This window comes from Lepeophtheirus salmonis, chromosome 2 (assembly GCF_016086655.4).
Source record: "Lepeophtheirus salmonis chromosome 2, UVic_Lsal_1.4, whole genome shotgun sequence".
NCBI classification, from domain to species: domain Eukaryota; kingdom Metazoa; phylum Arthropoda; class Copepoda; order Siphonostomatoida; family Caligidae; genus Lepeophtheirus; species Lepeophtheirus salmonis.
This window is the reverse complement of record NC_052132.2, coordinates 14,501,241-14,522,075: the sequence shown is the minus strand read 5'-3', so window position 1 is coordinate 14,522,075 and position 20,835 is coordinate 14,501,241. Positions and strand designations below refer to the sequence as shown.

Here is a 20,835-nt window from a genome sequence, read left to right as displayed (position 1 = left end):
TCCTATGATATATTTTTTGGCCTGCAAGGTCATTAAGTTATTTTTGATTTGAATAGAACCAATTTTGCCTTCTCTCTTCCTATATGTATCTCCTTCCCTGTGTCTCTTCCTTCTTCTGTCCTCCCTTTCTGTTTTTCTACATCCCTCTTCCTTTCTCTTTTCTTCTACCTTCATTCTTTGTATATATTCCCTTCTATTTGATCCTGCTATCCAGACATCCTCTCATAGTATTTAAATAATATAAACCCATTTATATAAGTAATTATATAACGATGTTGATAATTTTTGGAGCTAAGCAGACCCTATTCTGTCAAAAAAAAATAATGATAAAAGGTATCAACAGCCCTGGAGAAAACCTTTTTTAAAAACTAACAGTGAATATATGGTTGATGGTGGTGGGTTTTGAAGAAACAAAGGAGGTAAAAACTACAACCCGACGGATTCAGAGCTCTTATAAGTATTTAGGTCAAAAAGAGAGGATAGCGAGCCAGTTCTGGTAAATAACAATTCGTAAAAACTCTATATCCTAATTGTGTATTACTAATTATAATTTCCCTTTGATGGAGAGGGAGCCAAGGCTTATAATCGCTTCAGGGACGTAATCACAGAGCCACCGAAAGAGTTCTTGGATCTTGTGTTTCACTCCATATATTATAGCTGACACTTCAGAGATAAGCAACTCAATCTTCCACCTATCCCAATACTGTGTGTGTAATATATTGATGTAGTTCATACTTGTAGATATTGTTTGTGAATATGTGAACCTATGATATGTATATATATATCATACAAGATGATTGTGATAAGGAATAATAAAGTATACAGTTTTAATATAGATCACGATGGACCAAGGTGCATAAGTCTTACTCTTAAAGATTATAATAGTGAGGACGTTACAACGAGCCAATCTAAAAGACTCATTCTTTCTTTAAAGTTTATCTAAATTTGTTCCTTCACCATTCTAAGGATCGAAGTAATTTTTATACATTGGTAGAATAAAAGAAAAGAGGTATCCAATTCTTCATGGTAAAAATAACAAATTCTCTCTGAAGGATCTGCCCCAGACTTGTTTGCAAAAAAAAATCCCTAGTCTGTACCTCAACCATTTTTGACCTGTATCCGTGAAAGGATTCTTCAAAATTACATTTGGATCAGCATGTTCCATGCCATCTCTAAGATTAAGTCTATTAAGCCTTTGAATTGAGATACATGATTGGGCCTCCTCTTCACAGCAATTTATCACACTGGATGCATGTTTAATCATTTTGTTGGGAATTAGTTCTAAGGCATTGAAAGCCGGGATTGTAGGACCGAGATTATCATCCTAAGAACATCCGCTGTATTCTAAGTTATAAAAAAAAAGTTATTCAGTACGGGGCTCTTTAGACCGAAGTTTTATTTTTTTGAGACCGATTCAGGCTGAACTTCTTTAAATGGCCGAATTAGTTGTGCCCACTAAGAATCGTAACGATCTCAGATTCGTCAAGTATTTCCTACCAAACCAAACATTACTACTATTGGCTATGATTTCCAAGATAACAGGAGACCATCAACAAACACATGTGAGGATAATCCCCCTTTGTATATTGATCAAACTCAAACTCTGTCGTTTCTAACCAAAAAATGTAATAATGATAATATGACTTCATAAGAAAATTTCGAAATAACTTCAAATATTATGTATGTTGATAATAATATATTCTATTTCATTTATTAAAAAAATATATTTTTTCATTCATATATATTTTCCTACCATAAAGAACATCTGTTCTATACAAACAGTTGGGTACGTACCCATGAACATATTTTGTATAACCGGAGCCCGTGGGATTGTCTATTTTTTTTTTTTTCATTTATACCTACATGTCTAGCAAATGGCAAAAATGATTATAAATATTTCTACCAAAAAAATAATATAATTTTCATATTTAAAAAAAAATTAATAAACTCAACAAAAAGATTTTCTTCAGCCTGTTGTAAGAAATACCCAAGTATGGTGATATTTACATATACATGGTGAATTTTTAATTAGGTAAACATATTTCTAACCAAAGAGGATACTTGGAGTTCTCAGTCTCTATGACTTGAAATTTTTCCACACATCAAGTTTGCAAACATAATATTTTTAGGATCCTTTTTTGGAGGGGAAAAGAGTTTATATTTATCAAATCCATTAGATACTATAGACTTGAGATATTTAAAAAAAACATATATTTAAATATACAAAGTACGGATCCAAAATTTGCAGTTCTTAATTAAGAGGTACTCTACGTTATTTAGATTTACAAGGTTTCATTACACAACCAAACTACAGGCAAACAAGAAACAAACAGGTAATGTAAATAAGACAACGCGTGAGAAATCTCCTCCAAGACGTTGTTGGTGATGAGAGAGCTGCAAAGACCGTGGGTAATTATATTCAATCTGCTTATAACATTATTATAGACCTATATAGTCAAGAATACCCAAAACTTTTGCAGCAAGAATATGACTAACTTATAACTTGCCTCCATGTGGGCCTCCTTCAGCCCTGACTTCAACACCCTGGGCTTTACAACTTGGGATATCTTGGAGAACAATATCTGCTGCACCTCTCATCCAAAATTGGATTAAGAACTGCCATCATGACAGCGTGGACTTGGTCAAAAGCCGCCAATCTGTTCACCGGCATGTCGAGGCTGTTATTACTAGTAAAATAGGACATTTTGAATAAAAATAATGCACAATGTAGTATGTAAAGGTATCATAAACTGGTTTCAAGCTGTATTTTCTTGATTTCATAAAAACCATTTTGTTTGTAATTTAGTCAAGTTACTGCAAGCGTTGGGCCACCCACTCTGTATTTACAAATTGACGCTTAACTTTAATAATAAAAATACTACAATAAAAGTCATATCAATTAAAAAGTGCACACCTTGTGATTTAAAAAATCTCATTACCTTAAAAAAAGGTATGTAAATTAAAAACATTCAATTTATTATTTTCGGTTTGTATTTAACTAAATACAAAATATGTTTTATTTGTGCATAAATCTTTATTAACATAATCTATTTGTAAAACATTAATACTAATTAGTTAGCATCGTACATAAATGTACTATTTATGTATGAAAATAATTGTTTTTTAAATAAATGATAAAAACTCTAAGAACTTATTTACATATGAAAAGAACTAAACATTTAATCAAGATTTATCTTCTTATGATTTGAGTCAATCTCTGTATCCCTGAAAAAAGGAGTAATCAATTATTGTATCTTTGTTCATACTTTGTTCAAGATGAACATTATATATTGGGGTGAGCCTTATGTCTGAAAAATTCATTAATTATGACATGTAATTCCTTAGCTTTTTTGTTTAGTACTGTTTATAGGCCTATTGTAGACATCTCTTTCAACTTTATTGAAATCTATTCATATTTATCTGGAACACAAATTATGAAAAATCACTAGATATAACCTTTTTTTTTTTTTTTGCTTAATACACACTTAAACTTAAGACACAATTATTAGAAAATATTAATATCTTTTGTTTAAGAATGGTATTTATAACTAAAAAATGGATGAAAGCTGTAAAAAATCTTAATATTTATATGATTCATTTGCTTCGCCCAATTTATTATAATCATCTTTTTTTTAGGTTTTGTTTATTTAATTAGATGGATTTGCACTGATTAAGTATAAGTAAGCATTATAGTATTACATTGTTTATTTAATTAGATGGAGTTGCACTGATTACGTATAAGTAAACATTATAGTATTACATTGACTCCATCTGAACTAGTAACTGTCTTTGAAGTACATTAAGTATTTCTTTCTTAATGAAAAGATGAGACGCGAACCTACGCACATTGAGTTCAAGTAAATAACGTTGTCCATTTAGCTACGTCGTTCTATAGCAAATTATTTATTCGACGTGTCATCGAAAATAAAGATCATACTCTTAAAACTGAAGTTATTGTGAACGTATTATTAAACGTTAAGGGCTACCTTGTAAATAATCTAACTATAGGAGAATCCGTAGTTACAAAATATATTTGTACAATTTTAATTTCCGTGGTTTCCAGTTACGGAGCGTTTGAAATGAGGATTACTAAGGCGATTGTGATGCTTGAGACTGGGGCTCTGATACTATTAGATATAATAAATCAAACTCAAGCATACATTTTTTGAGATTGCAGAAGACAATAAAACTTTTTTTTTTAAAGATTACAGAAACAAGATAGTTGTTAGTTGTTGGACGAAAGGACGACATTATTATATGACATTAGAAATAAGCAACTTACAATTAAATGCTTAATTTAATGTAAGTATTTTAGTTAGACGTATGTATAAAATTGGAAATCGTCTGAGACATAATTACATTTCAAATTGAATATTCCTGAAATAATACTCGTATTTCAATAACAAGAATATCTTCTTTTTATATTTCTTGGAGACATACACATCTATGATGTGTATGTCTTCCAATCAAATGTATGTATAAAGTTGTAATCCAATATTGAAGAACGAAATATATTCAGATTGAATTTGAACTCCAAATAGACAAATGCCTTATTGTCTCAGATCCTACATTAGTCAAAAAACATTTTTCTCTTACAACTTCAACTTATATTATTATTTTTGTGATTTTTGTGTGTTTGTTTATTTTTGTCTGTATGGACTGAAATTTTTATGAATATTGATTTATGTCTTTTTGATTTAATATTTTATGCAATTTTTGTTTATTAGATGCTTATGTTTTTAAATTAGATTAATTAATATTTATGTTTCTCACCCTTAATCTGGTGAATAAATTTGTAACCAAAAAATGGATGAAAGCTTAGAAAAAAGTAAATTTGTACGTATTTCATTTGCTGTGAGCAATTTATAAATAATTATATGTATTTCTTTTATTTCGTTTGTGCAAGTCTTTAGAAGTATAGAAAATTTTAACTAAAATATATATTAATTACAAAATTTATAAGTAACATTAAAAAACCTAAAAATGGATGTATAGTTTTTTGTCTTTTTTTCTCATAAATTTCATTGGTTTTGTGCTCGAGCTAAATATTAGCATATTTTAATAAGAATGGATGGATGTATTTATTAGGTATTTATACACAACCAAAGAAAAGATTAAGCTTTTCTTGTTGTTTTTTTTACTAAGTTGGAGCATCAAATTCATCCTAACGTACATGCATACTACATGTGGAATAAAGTAACTTATATTCCCTCAAGACATGCATGTTATAGATATATAATTAGAAAGCTTGTAAGACTTTTTTCCTTTACCTAATTATAGGCAATTTATTACGAAGGAAAAAAATTATTCAAGTAAAGAATCCTTATTTTTCTTTTAGGGTGTGTATTTGGTAATGAGATTGCTTTGTAATTAGACTCTAACCTCCAGAGAGAAATCAGCATAAAAGCAATTATCTTAAACCAGAAGAACCCTTATCTTTAATATAAATTAATTTATAAATATTTATCAAATTAAATAGCCTTTGATTTTGGTTCTTTTAACATGACATGTGTATTTTTCATGCCTAAATCTGTTTTGTATTTATTTCACTAAACTTCATATAAGAAGTCATGTATTTTCTTATTTGCGTTGCTTGGTGGCAGTCCCACACTCATATGATTTGTATTATCAATACCATTCTTTGCAATGTAGTCTGCAAATTCATTCCTTATAATATCAGAATGACTTTTTCACCAAGGCATCTTATTAATGTATAGTAGTTAACCATATATATTAAAACCAGATCATAATGGGATTTATATTTATATTAAATAGCTTTAAAAATATTATTTTGAAAATAATCATAGGAGAGAAATAATATCAGACAAATTATATTGTAAATTAGTTTTATTATAAACATACTTAATAACTTATTGTTAGTCCTGTAAACATAATTATGATGCAGGATGATTTTTTGACTTCCATGGTAAAAATATAAGAACGAAGTTATTTAACAATTTATTATATTTTTATCGATATATTAAATGCAAGTGTCTATTTGTGTGTGTCCGGGAATCAAGGCCATACCAATGAATGCATTTACCGGAATTTTCCGTGTAGCTTCTGAAGGCTCCAGAAACGGTTCTTAATGTGACAAACGACTTCTTCATGTAAACCACAATAAAGACATAAAATTCAAAGAATTATTCACGCTTGTTGGATGAATATTTTTTCTTCTCTAAATCTTTATAATCTTTTTTTTTAGAAAAGTGTGCAAAGATATTGTCAAATATACATACAGCTAGAATAATTCTTAAAATTTTATGTTATTGTTTTTTTGGTTAATGTTAAGCAGAAAAGTTCGGAATTCATTTTAGTGCTTAATGCCCTGTGTAACGCTGAGCAAACCAACTCTAGCCGTATATGATTGTTACTCTAGGGAAAAGTTATAATGAGTAGGAATTTTGTAATAAAAAAAAATGAATTTGTGCCTTTCACATATTTGAACCAAAAATTTATAATAATCAAAATATTAAATATATACAATGATAATTGTATAAAATCATTTCTTTAGAAATTTAAAGTGCAAATTTTTATAAAGTATGTTCCTAAAATACAATATTAAAATACAACTTTACAAATGAACCTAAATGATCAAACAAGTTTGAAGGCAGCAACAAAATCCATTATTATCGATTTTACATTATTCAAACGTAATGAACGCTGTTCAAATTTCTACAGAATATCTAATAGGAAATTGGAAACACAAATCCCATTTATAAAAATATATTGTACATATATATTTTATACATAAATTTAGAATTCTATATTTTTCTATATAAAGAAATCGGAAATACATTCATTAAGATAAAGTTATTCATATTCTGAATGTCTTTTCTCAATATCCGTCAATTTTTTTTGTACAATTGTATATTATAATGTTATTGATGTTCCAGTCGTTATCCTTCTAAAAATTCAATTGATACTTTGGAAAAGAAACTTTAATTCATTTAAGTCCGGAGTAAATTCAATGCACTCTTTTAACTCGCATCATAAATAAGCTTGAAGTAAAAGTTGTTTTTTTTTCAACTTTCAATATATATATATGTATATGATATTAAGCAATTGTTTATATACTTTGACACGTTTTTCCTTTTCAAAGTTTTAAAATATATGGAAAAATTAATAGCAGTCAAGTCTCGAGAGCTTTATTTTTTTTTGTGGTTGTACGTCAGTACATTTGTAAAAGTAAAGAAAAAAAGTTTATTCAACTGATATTATTATATTAAAATATTATTTGACTTTCATTTTAGTCCTGCCAATAATATTTGTTTGTATGAAAAGCGTGGATTAAGACCTCATTATGTATCTCAAGATTTATTTTATGGGTTTTCCAATTTCCATCCATTACGTTTTTCTACAAACAAAAAAAAACTTACAGCTCTTTATCATCGTTCTAAATAAGATATTGTTTATTTTTGAATGACGTCAGAAGTGAAGACTCTTTAGAAACTGTCATGGTAATCAATATTAATGAAACAATATTTACTTTTACAGTCAATGTGCTACAAACTGATTGTTTGTCAGAGTTGTTCTCAATAGCTGACCAATCAAAATTTGCCGATATCTTGAAAATGAGTTACAAAAAAGTGTATTTAAAATGATTTATTTTCCATAAGAGACATATTCAAACAAGAATGGACAGACAGTAGATTGCAAAACTTCTCTTTATAATCAAATTAAGTTATGTCAATTATGCATTTTTTTACGTTTTGACCTCTCAAAATTTAATAGTATTCTAGTGTTACCATATGTAATTTTTATATACGAAATGTGATCTGCATGGTTTTTCGTAATCCTTAGGACTAACAAACAAACTATTAGAGGCAAAAACATAACTTCCGTTCTACTTGTTGCGGAGGTAACTATTAATAATTTATAAAAAAAATTCTATTTTGACCCGGATTGTAGCCTTAAACCTATTATAAGCGCTAGTTCAGATTGGTTTGCAGATACTATGGCCTTGTCTTTGATGAATTTTGTTGGAGTATTAGACTTGAACTCAGCTATCTACTTATGGAAAAGTACAGGATACTGCATTTAGGGGGGAAAGTGAGAGCAAAAATGTACTTAGACCAACAAAATTTTGACAGTGTTGGCAAGGAGTTCGTAAATCAATAGTTTTTGTTTTCAATAATTTTATATCATAAACTCATAATCCTAGCAGTAACTGTATTATGTTAGATACATCTTCATAATTAGGCTTGATTAACAAAGTCTTTACAAGAAATTATGTTATAAACATGCATTGATTTTTTTGATATGCTCGTTTAGTCTTTTTATCAAGATGTCTATTGAATAATCTCTGTTGCACAATAATTTTAATTAGTAATGAACACGAATAATTCAAAAATATCCTATTTTAACTAACCTAATTTAATTTATGATATCTAATAAATATAAAAACTTGTCTATCAATTCAGAAACATAAGCTCCTTCCATCTTAAAAAAGGACACAATTTGAACATTGATTGTTTTAATTTCATATTCTAAAATATTATCGAAATATCGACAAATGTATTTTACAATATATATATTCAATACTTCATTAATTACACTTATATTTTTGACTAATAAAAATCAAAAGTTTCTTTATTGTAAATAAGTATTATTATCACTATCATCTGGGAAATATAACTAACCATATTTCTTTTTAATTAATCAGATAGAGTTGTATTGATTATAAATATTATTGTTTTACAATTACTTTATCTCATTTCAGAAATGTCTGTGAAGTCCATATACCTGATGTGTATTTCTTTTTCTTGGAACAACCGATACGCAAACCTACGTTCGTTGAGTTTAAGAAAATAATTTATCCTGAGCTCGTTGTCCATTAAGTTACGTTATTTAGGTTTTTTTCATTAAATATAACGATTGCTTTCAAGGCTATCTTAGAAAAATAAATAACAAAAATTTTTATCTTGTAAAAAGTTTGCTTGTTTTTTCCTTTTTCTAATGTATTAAAAGAAAATTAACTTAAATTTTTTGAGGTAAAATTTGCTCATTACATTTATTGATACCTATATCAAGAACTACAGGATCTCTAACGTCAATGATATCGCTCTATTACCGCAGTGTGTTTGATTGTTGAAAAAAAAATAACAATCTTTCATCATTTGTATGTTCTAAAGTGTCTGGTTATAATGTTATTCATTTGGCAAGACTCAAAACTGAGCTTGAAAACATCATCCTTTGTGTGGAATTCAAACGAAAAAGGATATTATTATATAAATAGTTGTGTTATTTAATAATTTCAGGTTTAGTACAAAAAAAAAAAAAGGAAAGACGTTCAATGCACATTTATATTACTAAAGGACCCTCCAAATATAATCTATGCAGATATAGTTAATTCAATGAGGAGGTTAGCTAATTAAATTAATCTATTAAGTTAGAATACATGAATTAATTCTTGCCATTCTGTCTTTTGATACTAAAGTTTAAATGATTTTATGAAGAAGAAAAAAACAAGGGGATATTTTTTTTAATTGAAGGTATTTTTTTTATAAATTTATTTTTTAAAGTCTTATTAAAAGGAAGATTTGTGTTTTATAGGGATATTACAAATCATTGACGGCAGATCTAATGATTTTATATCGTATAAATAGCCAAATGGCTCACTATCAAATATATCAATCTTATAATATAATGGCACAAATACTATTAAAAAAGTAATAACGATAAAATTGAATCCCTACAATGGATTTTAAATCCCGAAATAGCGTTCCCCCTTTCCCTTTATATTTTTCCTCTAAACATAATAATTGCGTATATATATATTATATATCTATATATTCTTCCAATAAACTAATTAAATTTTATAGTTAAATATATTTTGATGTTACAATGGTCCTACATTAATATACACATATATATATTCATAAACTAAGTTCATAATTTAAAACAATTTGAATCTGGAATTTTAGCAAGTTTAATTTGAAAATTAGGAGAACTACATTAACTAAACTTTGTACAGATGTTGGCACATGTATTGGCGTATCTAATCTTCAACGTAGCCTACATCGACTTTGATTATTGGCTTGATGCGCTACTGGAGGCATTGACATGAGGTAATAATTTAATTGGCGCTCATGGACTTACAATGCTCATCAACAAAAGCCGTAAGAGCTGCAAGATTTGTTTCCCTTATCCAGCAGGCCTTGGCCAGAACATACAACCCAGAGATAAGACGGATCTTGGATCCGTTTCCGAAGTACCCAGATTAGTTATAATTTCATTAGCCTAAAGGATCCAGATTTGTGCACCCGAACTTTTACGGATCATAAAAAACATACCAGGGACTTTTTTGATAAAATAGTAAAAATTATTATAAAAAGCTTATAGTATTATTTAGTTTTTAATCAATATCGAACAGACACTTACATATTTTAAATTGTGATTAGAACGACATGTATATAAACAGTTAACTTGCATGGTTATTCTACATGGTGTTATCTCACACGTTATCACCTTTATTGTATCATCCAACTTTTCCCCGGAAAAGAAACAGAAAAAAAAATGTTAAAATTCATTTGGTAGTTGGCCAATTCTTCCCATATATGGAACTAATGTTTGTTAAGAATTGCTCAATGTTTAAAAGGACCTAATAATAATGCAACCAATCAACGTTCAAAACATTGATAAGGAGAATAGAAGCAAAAAATCGACCGCTGATAACAAAATATGCTTTATACTTTTGTGTGAAGGAGGTAACGGCGTGCTCACAAGACACAAAAATGTACACTATATTTGATTGTCAGCTGTTGAATTTTCCTCGTCTTTTCTTCTGATCAGTGTAGTTCACATTAATTTGTTAAATAAAAATTATTTCTTGTGATCTGTGAAGAAGGATGAATTATTATTAAAGAATAATTTCAAAGTTGGAAGAATTGGCAAACTACCAACGTATTTTTGGCCTTTTTTCTGTTTGTTTTCAGATGAGAGTTGTGAAATATAATAAAGGTAACGACGTGGTCATTTTTATTCTATCAATAATTCCACTAATGACTAATAATTATGTTCTAAAATTTATAACATTGCCTTATTTATTGTTTCGGCATGACTAAAAAGTAAAAGTGGGATTTTAATCATGAACCTACTTTATTAATGTCTGAATTTCGGGTAAAAACTTATAAAATTCAATCCAAGTATCCGTCTAATCTTGGGTTCAGATATGGATCCAAAAGTTTGTGCATCCAAAATTAATCAGAGTATTTACTTCCACATATCCGAACCGACCTGTATCCGAGAAAATATGGGGATGTCCTACCTTTATATTGCGAAAAGAAAAGAAAATATGATTTTTGTTGGCTTCTGACGAGTATGGTGGCCACCAGGGATGTTGCTATGTTTCATCATTTGGGAGGGGATTAGCCCCAAAAATTATCCACGCCGTAAAATAATTACTTTTATAAATAGGTTTCTTTTATATAAATATTCTTAAAAGTGTCAATTTTGAAGGAGTTGTAACTTCTACTAGCAAAATTTGTACAAATAACAACCTAAAACTGAGATGAATAATTTTAGATGAAAGATTTCATGTACTAGAATAATGGAATAATTGAATGTTCAATGGATAATCGATTTATCAATGGTATAATATGTATTTATTATAATCAAACACCGAAAGTTTGAGTATCTGGTGCACATTATAAAGTTCAAATGCCGACAATTATATTATTCATAAATATGCGGTAAACATTTAACTTTAATAGATCTAAATAGAATGAGTTTAAATTAATAGTTGGTAATTAGAATAGGCAATGTGCTAACTAAATAATGTATTTTCAAAGGAAACTTTTTTACTTGTACGATGTGGTTATACTAGTTGCAAGTCGTATAGACATTGGCATCTTGCACACATTATATATATATTAATGGTAATTTTTGGGAAAGCTTAAGCCCTCAAATAGGGACTAACAATACCACTATTAGTGACATTGTTTTCGGCCAGAATTAAATGTATGTTTTTTAAAAAAGACTGTGTAACTTTGCTCCGTATGCCAAGGTACCATCTTGTTGAAGCTTGTCTTGATGCCAATAACATCATTAATAGCCTTTTTGACGTTCGAATTAGTCTGCATGCTTGCCTAAGTCAACTTTCGAAAATCTGCACGGAGTAGGGTAGAAATCTCACTTATTTTGTCTTCTTTTAAGGCCATTATTGAATTGCTTATGTCAAACACATATGAACTTTTCTTTTTCCTCTCTTTTATAAATGTTCAGATTTCAAGTACGCACCACGGTACAAATATTTATATATAATTTAATTAAGACAATTTAATTTAAAATTGAAATAGAAAGCTCTCTCCCCGTCCTCCAATTCCTTTATTCATACTATGCTTGTCAAACGATTCAAATGTCTTTTATAGATTAAACCTGTCATTTGTGATCTAGTTAATGAAATATAAAGGAATAATTAGTTTTTTCTTTCAAAAAAAAAAAAGGATTTTTTATTAATTGAAGTTGTAAAATGTGGAACGTGCATTCTAAGGACTTATTAACCGAATTAAAATAAGAAAATATAATTATTAATTTGTAAAACTATATAATTTTCAAAAGCATGTCTTTTTGCATTTTTAAAGTTGTCTATAAATTTATTAGTCTTATTAATTTTACTAGTTTTATGCTGTGGATCGAATATTTTTTATTTTGGCTCTATATCTACTTATTGTAAATGTTTTTCATTGTTTTTTGATCTTTTTTAGATACTTCGCAGATTATTATAGAACATAATTTGTATGGCCATTTGTTTGTTGTTGTTGTTTTTTTTGTCAAAAAATGACCATTAATAAAATAATGGCTATATGATAATCAAAAGTTAATTACTTAAAGATAATAATTAATTTGATAAAGAATTGAAGAGATGGATTGAATTTGTATATATTTTTTTGAGTATGTAACGAATGGTTCTATTAAAAATATTATAAGAAAACCAGCGTAAACACTTATTAATCTTTTGAGCAAATGATATATATTTTAATAATCTACATTAATTCTTATAATTGGGACTGTCCTAACATATTAGAAAAATATTATTTTCGTTACAAAAGCTCTTATTAATGAAAATTGATGTATAATCAATTTAAGCTCGTTCAAAAAGATAAAAAGATATCACCAATTTATTGAAATCTCTGTCCATTCTAAAATGTATACGCGTAGTCTTAAAGTTCTACTGACAGCCGTTACTTTTTCTTTGATAATTTTAGGAACTTTAAAGTTTTTAAATTTTTAACATTTTTTAAAAATAATTTTAAAAAAATGATAATTTGGTTTGGAACATGGTCAATTTTAATGGGTTAATTGTTGTCATAGGTGTGAATAAAATTTCCTTATTGAAATACTGGAAGTCTATATTGGTGCTCGTATAGTATAAAAAGTATAAAAAACCTTCCAAATGGTAATAATTATTGATGTTGAAAATAAAAGTAGGAGAAAGAAAAAATAACTAAGATGTTCGTTAAAAAAGTCTTCAGATTGAACTAAAAAAGTAAAACTTATTTTATTTTACTCGTAAATGACTTTACTTCTAAGAAAAAAAAAATATATATATATTCGGTAATAATTGAAAATCCTCTTATAACTTGTATTTGTTTGTAATGAGAAGGATTTTTTTTTCATTATATTTTAATATTAATTTTGTACAAAAGAGATATTACAAAAAGATATATATATATAAAATACAAATTAATTTTATACTACAAATTTTTTCTGATTAAGAAATATTTAAAAAAATATTTGGAATGTTAAAAATAATCTGCAAATACAAATACACTCTGTTCAAATTCGTTACCTTTTATTTGTATTACCTCATTCAAACATTCTCAATCAAAAAAAAAGGAATAGGGATTGGAAATACTTATAAAATTAATAGAAAATAGAACAGTAATACTGATCGACAAAAATCCCATTACTAACAAGATTACAAATCAAAAGATTTATATAAACAATTTATACCTATCAGTATTCAAGGTAAATATTTTTTTTTCAATGATAATTCTGTTGCAAAATGATGCAAAAATATTAAAACTCTTATAAACTTCCTTCCTTGAACAGTTAGATATATTTGCAACACTAGATATTAATACTTCTGGGGCTATTGCCATATTTCTAAGATACCTGAATCAATTTGTAATTTAATCTTTTTATTAATCCAAAAAATAAATTTCTCTTCCAACATCCTTTTTTCCATGGATTTTACACCTACGTAAAATTCTAAAGAGAAAAAAATATTCCCTCGTAAATATCGAATTTCATTTTTTAATAATTTTCAAAGGTTTGAGTTAACTTTTGAATATGAAAACAATCAATTATCCACTTAAAAATTAGTTAATTCCTCACAAAAATAGATGTTAGTTTAGAATATGAGCTTAGAGTAGAGTGAGGATACTTGTTACGGAGGTGACATGTTACAATGCCAACAACTTTAAAATGTAAAGTTATCACACAACCTTTTCTTATACAATAGAACGTCTTCCTTTGTTTATCAAATCAACATAAAACCCGGGTTGCCTAATGCTTACAATTATAACGAATTTTGACATTGAAATTATTGACGACGCAAAAAGTAAACATTTTAGTAAATGTTTGTTGATATATATTTATATTATAAAGAATAAGATTTTAATTTTATTTTATTAAATGTCATAGTTCAGTATGTTTTTCAATTAATTAATATGATTGTAATATATTATTAGGGTCAATATTCAGTTCACATCATTTATTCTGATTCCAATACTATGGAGGAGACTTCTTACACCCCATTTTTATATTTTTATTATACACCTATACTCCTACTATATATAAATAAATATATATTACTTAAACATGTATAATCCTACTTTGTACCGTGTTTCCTCCCCCCCACTGTATCATGTCTCCTCCTGCTCTATTAAGTATCCTACTTTTGGTTAGTTTAAAAAACCCCAATAAATGACTATTAATTATTGCACTACATCAAATATACTTTGGAATTATTTGTCTTAGGTAACTACATATGTTATGCTGCTTGGGCGTTGAACTATCTTTTAAATTTTGAAACCTTTGACAATTTAAAAAAATTGATTTTTTGTAACTTACTTTCCCTATACTTTTTTTGCAATGATCATCCGATTCTTAAAAAAATTAATTCAAAGCCCATTAAAAGCACTATGTTTTCAGGATTTTATTTGAAAATAATTAACACCTCGGGTTTTATATTGTTTTTATGGCAATAAAGTTTTTTTGAAAAAAAAATAATTAGAGTTTCCTTTACGAAATATAAGGATCTAACAAAATTTCTGAGCGTTTTTGTTAAATTTTTTAGCGATATATATCTCACTATAAATAATTTGCAAAAAAAAAAGTTTAAAGTATGCTTTAAGGTTAAGCGTTCACTAAAATATTTTAATGAACATTTTTGTGTTCTGTGAAACCAGTTGTGTATTACAGCGTTCCAATATAGAAGAAAAAAAAGAGAAAATTTGATACAGTATTCAGTTTCACTTCGAGTAAGGTGAAAAAGCAAAGAAGATAGCAAAAAAAAAGTGATGTATATGGACCAAATACATTATCAAATGTAATAGAGAACCGATGGTTCCAAAGATTACGTTCGGGTAATATGGACGTCAAAAATGTCGATAAAATGATAAAAATCGGTGAGTTGGAACAGCAATCGGTATTTGAGCGCTTATTCCATTGGCAAGGCCCTGACAACTACGTAACAGGTCTTAATCATAATAAAAAAGTATCTTAATAAAGAAATCAATCCAAGGTTTTGATTAATAAAATATTTCAAAAATTGATTAATACTTTATTCTTATCAACTTTTTTCAATATTGACAAAATATATTTTTTTAATACAGCATGTATTTTGTTAAAAGAGAAGTTTTTTTAAAATCCATTTCATTAAAATAAGACGAAAAATGTGAAAGGATAAGTATTTTTTCCTCCATATCAAGAAAGAAAAAACGAATTCTTTTATTCCTCAAATATAAGAAATAAAATAAAAGCCATGTTTAATATTTACATATATAAATATTTTATCTATAAAAACATTATAAGTCCATAAAGAATAGTAAAAAAACAAAAAAACAAGATACATATAAGAACAAATGATAAAAAAATCAACATTAAACTTCATTACGTTATAGTGCATACTATTAAAATAAAAATAATTTTATAACATACCTCTTTCACAAAAAACACCATCAAAATCAATATATTTGCATTCACACACAGGGCCTCCATCTGTAGATATGCAAAGACCTCCATTATGGCAAGGGTTATGGTGATGGCACGTATCTACTGTGCTTGCGCGAACTCCCTATAGGGAAAAAAGAAAAATAAATAGGATATAAGAATTATGCTTTTATGTATGTTAATTTTTTTTGAAAAAAACAAAAACGTGGAAATGAGTTATGGCTTTACATTTGAATATGTAATATTATACGAAAATTAATAATTGTAAAATATATTTTTAATGTTCCCTTGTAAATATACTCTTGTATCTGTGAGGGTTTCTTTCCCGGGATTTCGCATGGTTTTACATCCACGGGAAATACCGGATTTAAATATTTCATTATATAAGTTTCATTTAATTGTATAGGATGATATTAATATAAATTGAGAATAATTTCCGGTATTACAGAACTTAGGGTTAATTTTTTTTACGGAGATAAACGCAAATGTGACTTTTAACGGTCAAAGAACAAGACGAGAGATCATTTTCTCTTTGAATGCGAGACACTCTGTCCATTATGTAATGTCATCACCAAACTTTGAAAGGACATTTCTTTAATTTAATTTGAAGAAATTTAATTTCTTAGCTTTTACACTGGAAAAATGGTGAATATTATGTACGCAGATATTAGAAAGGGTCATATTATTTTGTATACAAAACGTGTTTAATTGGACTTTTATATTTCCAGTGTTTTATGCATTTTGAACCTTCATCATATGCCTTAAAACAAATAATCTACCATTCAGTATTTTGACAAGTTTTTATATTATTTTTGCGTGATATATCAATTCTAGTTTATTCTACTCATTTGATTTAATTTGAGTGTCTTTTTGTTTTAGTGGACGTATATATATATATATATTGTTGATTTCAGTCATTTTATTTTCATCTCACTATCACTTTGAAATATAAATTAACCTTGTTGCCTTAGAATTCTTTTTTGGGGTCGGATGATTTTTTTAAACTATACAACTTCTAGCTCTATCGCAATTAGCTTAAACCTGAAAGAAACATAAGAATAGATATCTTCCATTTCAGAAAAAAAAACTCGATATATATATAGTGTTTTGCATCATTGCTTACATTGCAAAGAATACTGGGGGAGTATGGTCCATCTTACTCCCCTAATTGTTTTTATTTACTCCTCTGTTAGGTATGCTATGGATAAGAAAAAATAAGAAAAATGTAAATGCATTTAATTTTTTTATTCTGAGCTACTAATTGGTACGTATATACGCCATTTGGAGGGATTTTTTTATCATCTATTCAAAAATTGGTAAACATATGTTCTATTTTAACATTAATTTAAGTTTTTTTTTCTACTAGTTATTTCATAAATGACGTATATTAATGCTTAAAGTATATGAAAAAAAAAATATCGGCAAAAAAAAACATGGTCCTTATAGGACTAATCATTTATTATTTAAGTTATTAAATGGACTATAATTTTTTGAAGAAGACTGTCTAAACGCTATGGCTTCCAGAACTCGATTTCATTTAAAAACAGACTCCATCCTTACTACAGTGCGTAGGTAAAACTCTGAGGACATTCAGCTTGCATAATTTTATAGATAAACAATTTAGAATTCTAAAAATATATTTAGCTGTAAATATTATTAACTTTTTGTGTAACCTTTTCAGGATTAAGAGTTAGGCTTATACTCCCTCTCTCTTTTTTGTGGGTTTCTTCAATGTTACTAGGACAAGGTTGAGCTACAAGAAAATGGCCTGGCACGGACATCAGATATATTTATTAAATCTCTTTCTTTCTATTTGTGGTGACGTCATTGTTATAAAAAAATATAAATTTTGAAAGTAAAAAATCATCTGTATTTAAATTGTCTTCTCTTCAAAAAACTAAAATCCAAGCCTTCTTTCTTCCATCAATGGTAGAAATACCTTTTAGATTTTTATAAAAAGCAACTGCACGGACTCTTTTAGTTTTAATTACCTAAATATATGAAACATATGAAAAATCCAAAATATTATTAATTAATATTGTTATGTGTTATGTATATTCCCTAAAAATTGATAAAATTTAAAACTTACCTTTGACCTTATATTTTGTAAAATATAATAACTTTTACTCTAATTTTTTCCTTTTAAAAATTGATGTAGGTATTATTCATTACTAAAGTCCCAATGACGTTCAGAAATAGAAAGAGAGAGATTTACTTAATCAATCTGTTTTACTTTCTTACCCATTTTCTTGTTGCCTAACCTTGTTTTAGTAACATAGTAACGTTTGGTTTCCTTTTTTTTTTGGTTAGAATGGAATATTTGGTCATTATAGTTGTATTTTATATTACATCGTCTTTTTGTTTTTTTTTAGTAATATGCTATAACTTTGAATGCTGGAATTTTATATTGTGGATATTATAACATAATTGTATGCCTGTTGTTAAGTTTTTGTTTTTGTTGGGGTCTATAAAGTTTTCAGTATTAAAAAAGCGGGACCCACAGGCTCTAAAAAAACAACCACAATACAAGTAATAATGATAAAAATAGCAAGTGTTAGAATTGTGAAAATGTTATTTGTTTAAGCCCAAATCTATAAGCCAAGTGGGTAAACGACGGCCACGTGATAAATGTATGTACAATTCTTTGCCGAGGCTGCACTTCTTTCTGTCCTTTAAAAGTGTTGAATATTAATACATATTTAACAACGCAGCCTCCATGAATCCACACTTTTAACTTAATAAGAAGGTCAATTCTGCAAAGTGACGAAAACGTTGCATTGTATGCAATGATAAAGAATTATATGTTGACGTCACTGTGATATAATATTAAAAAAACTTGCCTGCAAAAAAGATTTTACAAGGAGCATGAATCTACCATTTTTTTTAAGCTTTAGGCAAGACTAGGATAAAATTGTTTATTTTTTTTAAAATATCAAATCAAGAAGATAAATTTGAAGTATTTCTTATTTACTAACGAGATCCCGTAATTTAAACATTTATTTTCCGGGGAAGCGATAACCCCCCTCCCCCGCCTAAAAAAAAGGATCAGACTTCATTTTACAAACATGTGTTGGTTCATTAGAGTGTATTAGTACTGTGATATTTCTCGGGATCCCGTATTCGAAACATTTGTTTTTTCTGGAAAGGAGAAACTCTAGTATAAACTATAGCGTTGTTCCTCCAAAGTAACTTTGTACTTTGATATTTCCCGGGATCTTACTCCAAGACAATTTACCGGGAAATTGAAATATATATTATTTCAATGATATTACCATAATTTATGTTCGATATATACATGCGTCTTAATATTCTTTTTAATAAAACATAAACGGCCAGTGTAACAATATAAATTATGCTAAACGCTTATTTTCCTCTTAGAACGATTATTTATTAATATATTTATATTTATGTATATATTTAACATATATTTGGCAGCTATAAATAAGCTAAATCGTCCATACCCATTCGATTAACTCCCTCAATGTGTATGTATCTGATTGTATGTAAAGGGATGTCTATACTGTGGATGACAGGTTTTCAATTTCTCTTAGGTAGGATATTTGTATGTATCATATAGTATGTACTTAAAATCTACATTTTGAATCGAGTAGGAAAAAAAAGTGGATATATAATTTTTATGGACTTCAATAACAAATCTTCTTCATCAACATAAAAACAATCTTGAACAATAATTAGTCAAACAATACAAATTTAACTCACTTTCCCATTTCAGAAAAATCATTCTAGATTGTTTTTCTGTAAACGGGTAAGAAATTTAGTTATTTTCCGAATGAATTAAATATTTGAATTTAGACATGATCCATTTGGTATAAAATTATAACATTTATAGTTATAGTCAGAAATAAATAGTTTTATTGAATGAAAATGAATTATTTTTTCTACATAACTATCAAATAAAAATATTTTTTTTAAAATATGCATGTATATAAATAGAAGGTTTATATAAATTAAATATATCATATACGTGATATATATTAATATATAATTATGTATATTATCATAATTATAAGTAGTGTATGTAATCTTTTAAACTTAACATTACAAAATTTCAAATTATAATTATTTGGCGTCATTTTTGACGCCTTGTCTATTAAAGTTATGAAAAAATTACACCCATTCTACTTTTAAGAAATGTTAAGAATAAACTCAAGAATATAACTCTGTAATTCCAAACATTTGCTCTATTCATTAAACATATATTGTCAAAAAGAGTTGAAAAATAAAAATTATTTTTAAGCCTTTTTGATAACAACAATCTTGAAAAGATGTTTTTAGTTGTAAAACCCATTGGTTTTGTTTTGTTATAATAAACAAACAAAAAAATGATAAGAAAAGAGGCCAATAAATTAAATACAGATCTTTGTCGTATGTGTTATATTGGAGTATTTATATTCTGTGCATACAGTTTGGTGAAGCTTATTAACATTGTGTAAAACATTTTATGTAGAGCATATATGTATTTTTTCTTTTAAAGGGAATTACAGGATAATTAGCTCAAAATTGGTGATATATGTGTTATTCGATCCTATCTCAGATATATCAATAAGATATATTATAATAAGACCACTGTGGCACTTATATTTAAGACATATACAGTGAATGCCAGTCCGCAATTTTTAATGATGAAACCAGTCC

The 20,835-nt window shown here is 27.5% G+C and overlaps 1 protein-coding gene across 4 annotated transcripts in view; it reads right to left on the bottom strand.

Moving 5' to 3' along the window:
* Nucleotides 1-20,835, bottom strand: part of LOC121113874 (neurexin 1) — a 312,301-nt gene that overhangs the window by 126,171 nt on the left and 165,295 nt on the right. For all 4 annotated transcript variants that reach the window (XM_071886617.1, XM_071886619.1, XM_071886618.1 and 1 more), the window contains exon 2: nucleotides 16,168-16,303. In XM_071886617.1, the coding sequence (XP_071742718.1) occupies nucleotides 16,168-16,303 (136 nt within the window). The remainder of the gene's footprint in view (nucleotides 1-16,167; nucleotides 16,304-20,835) is intronic.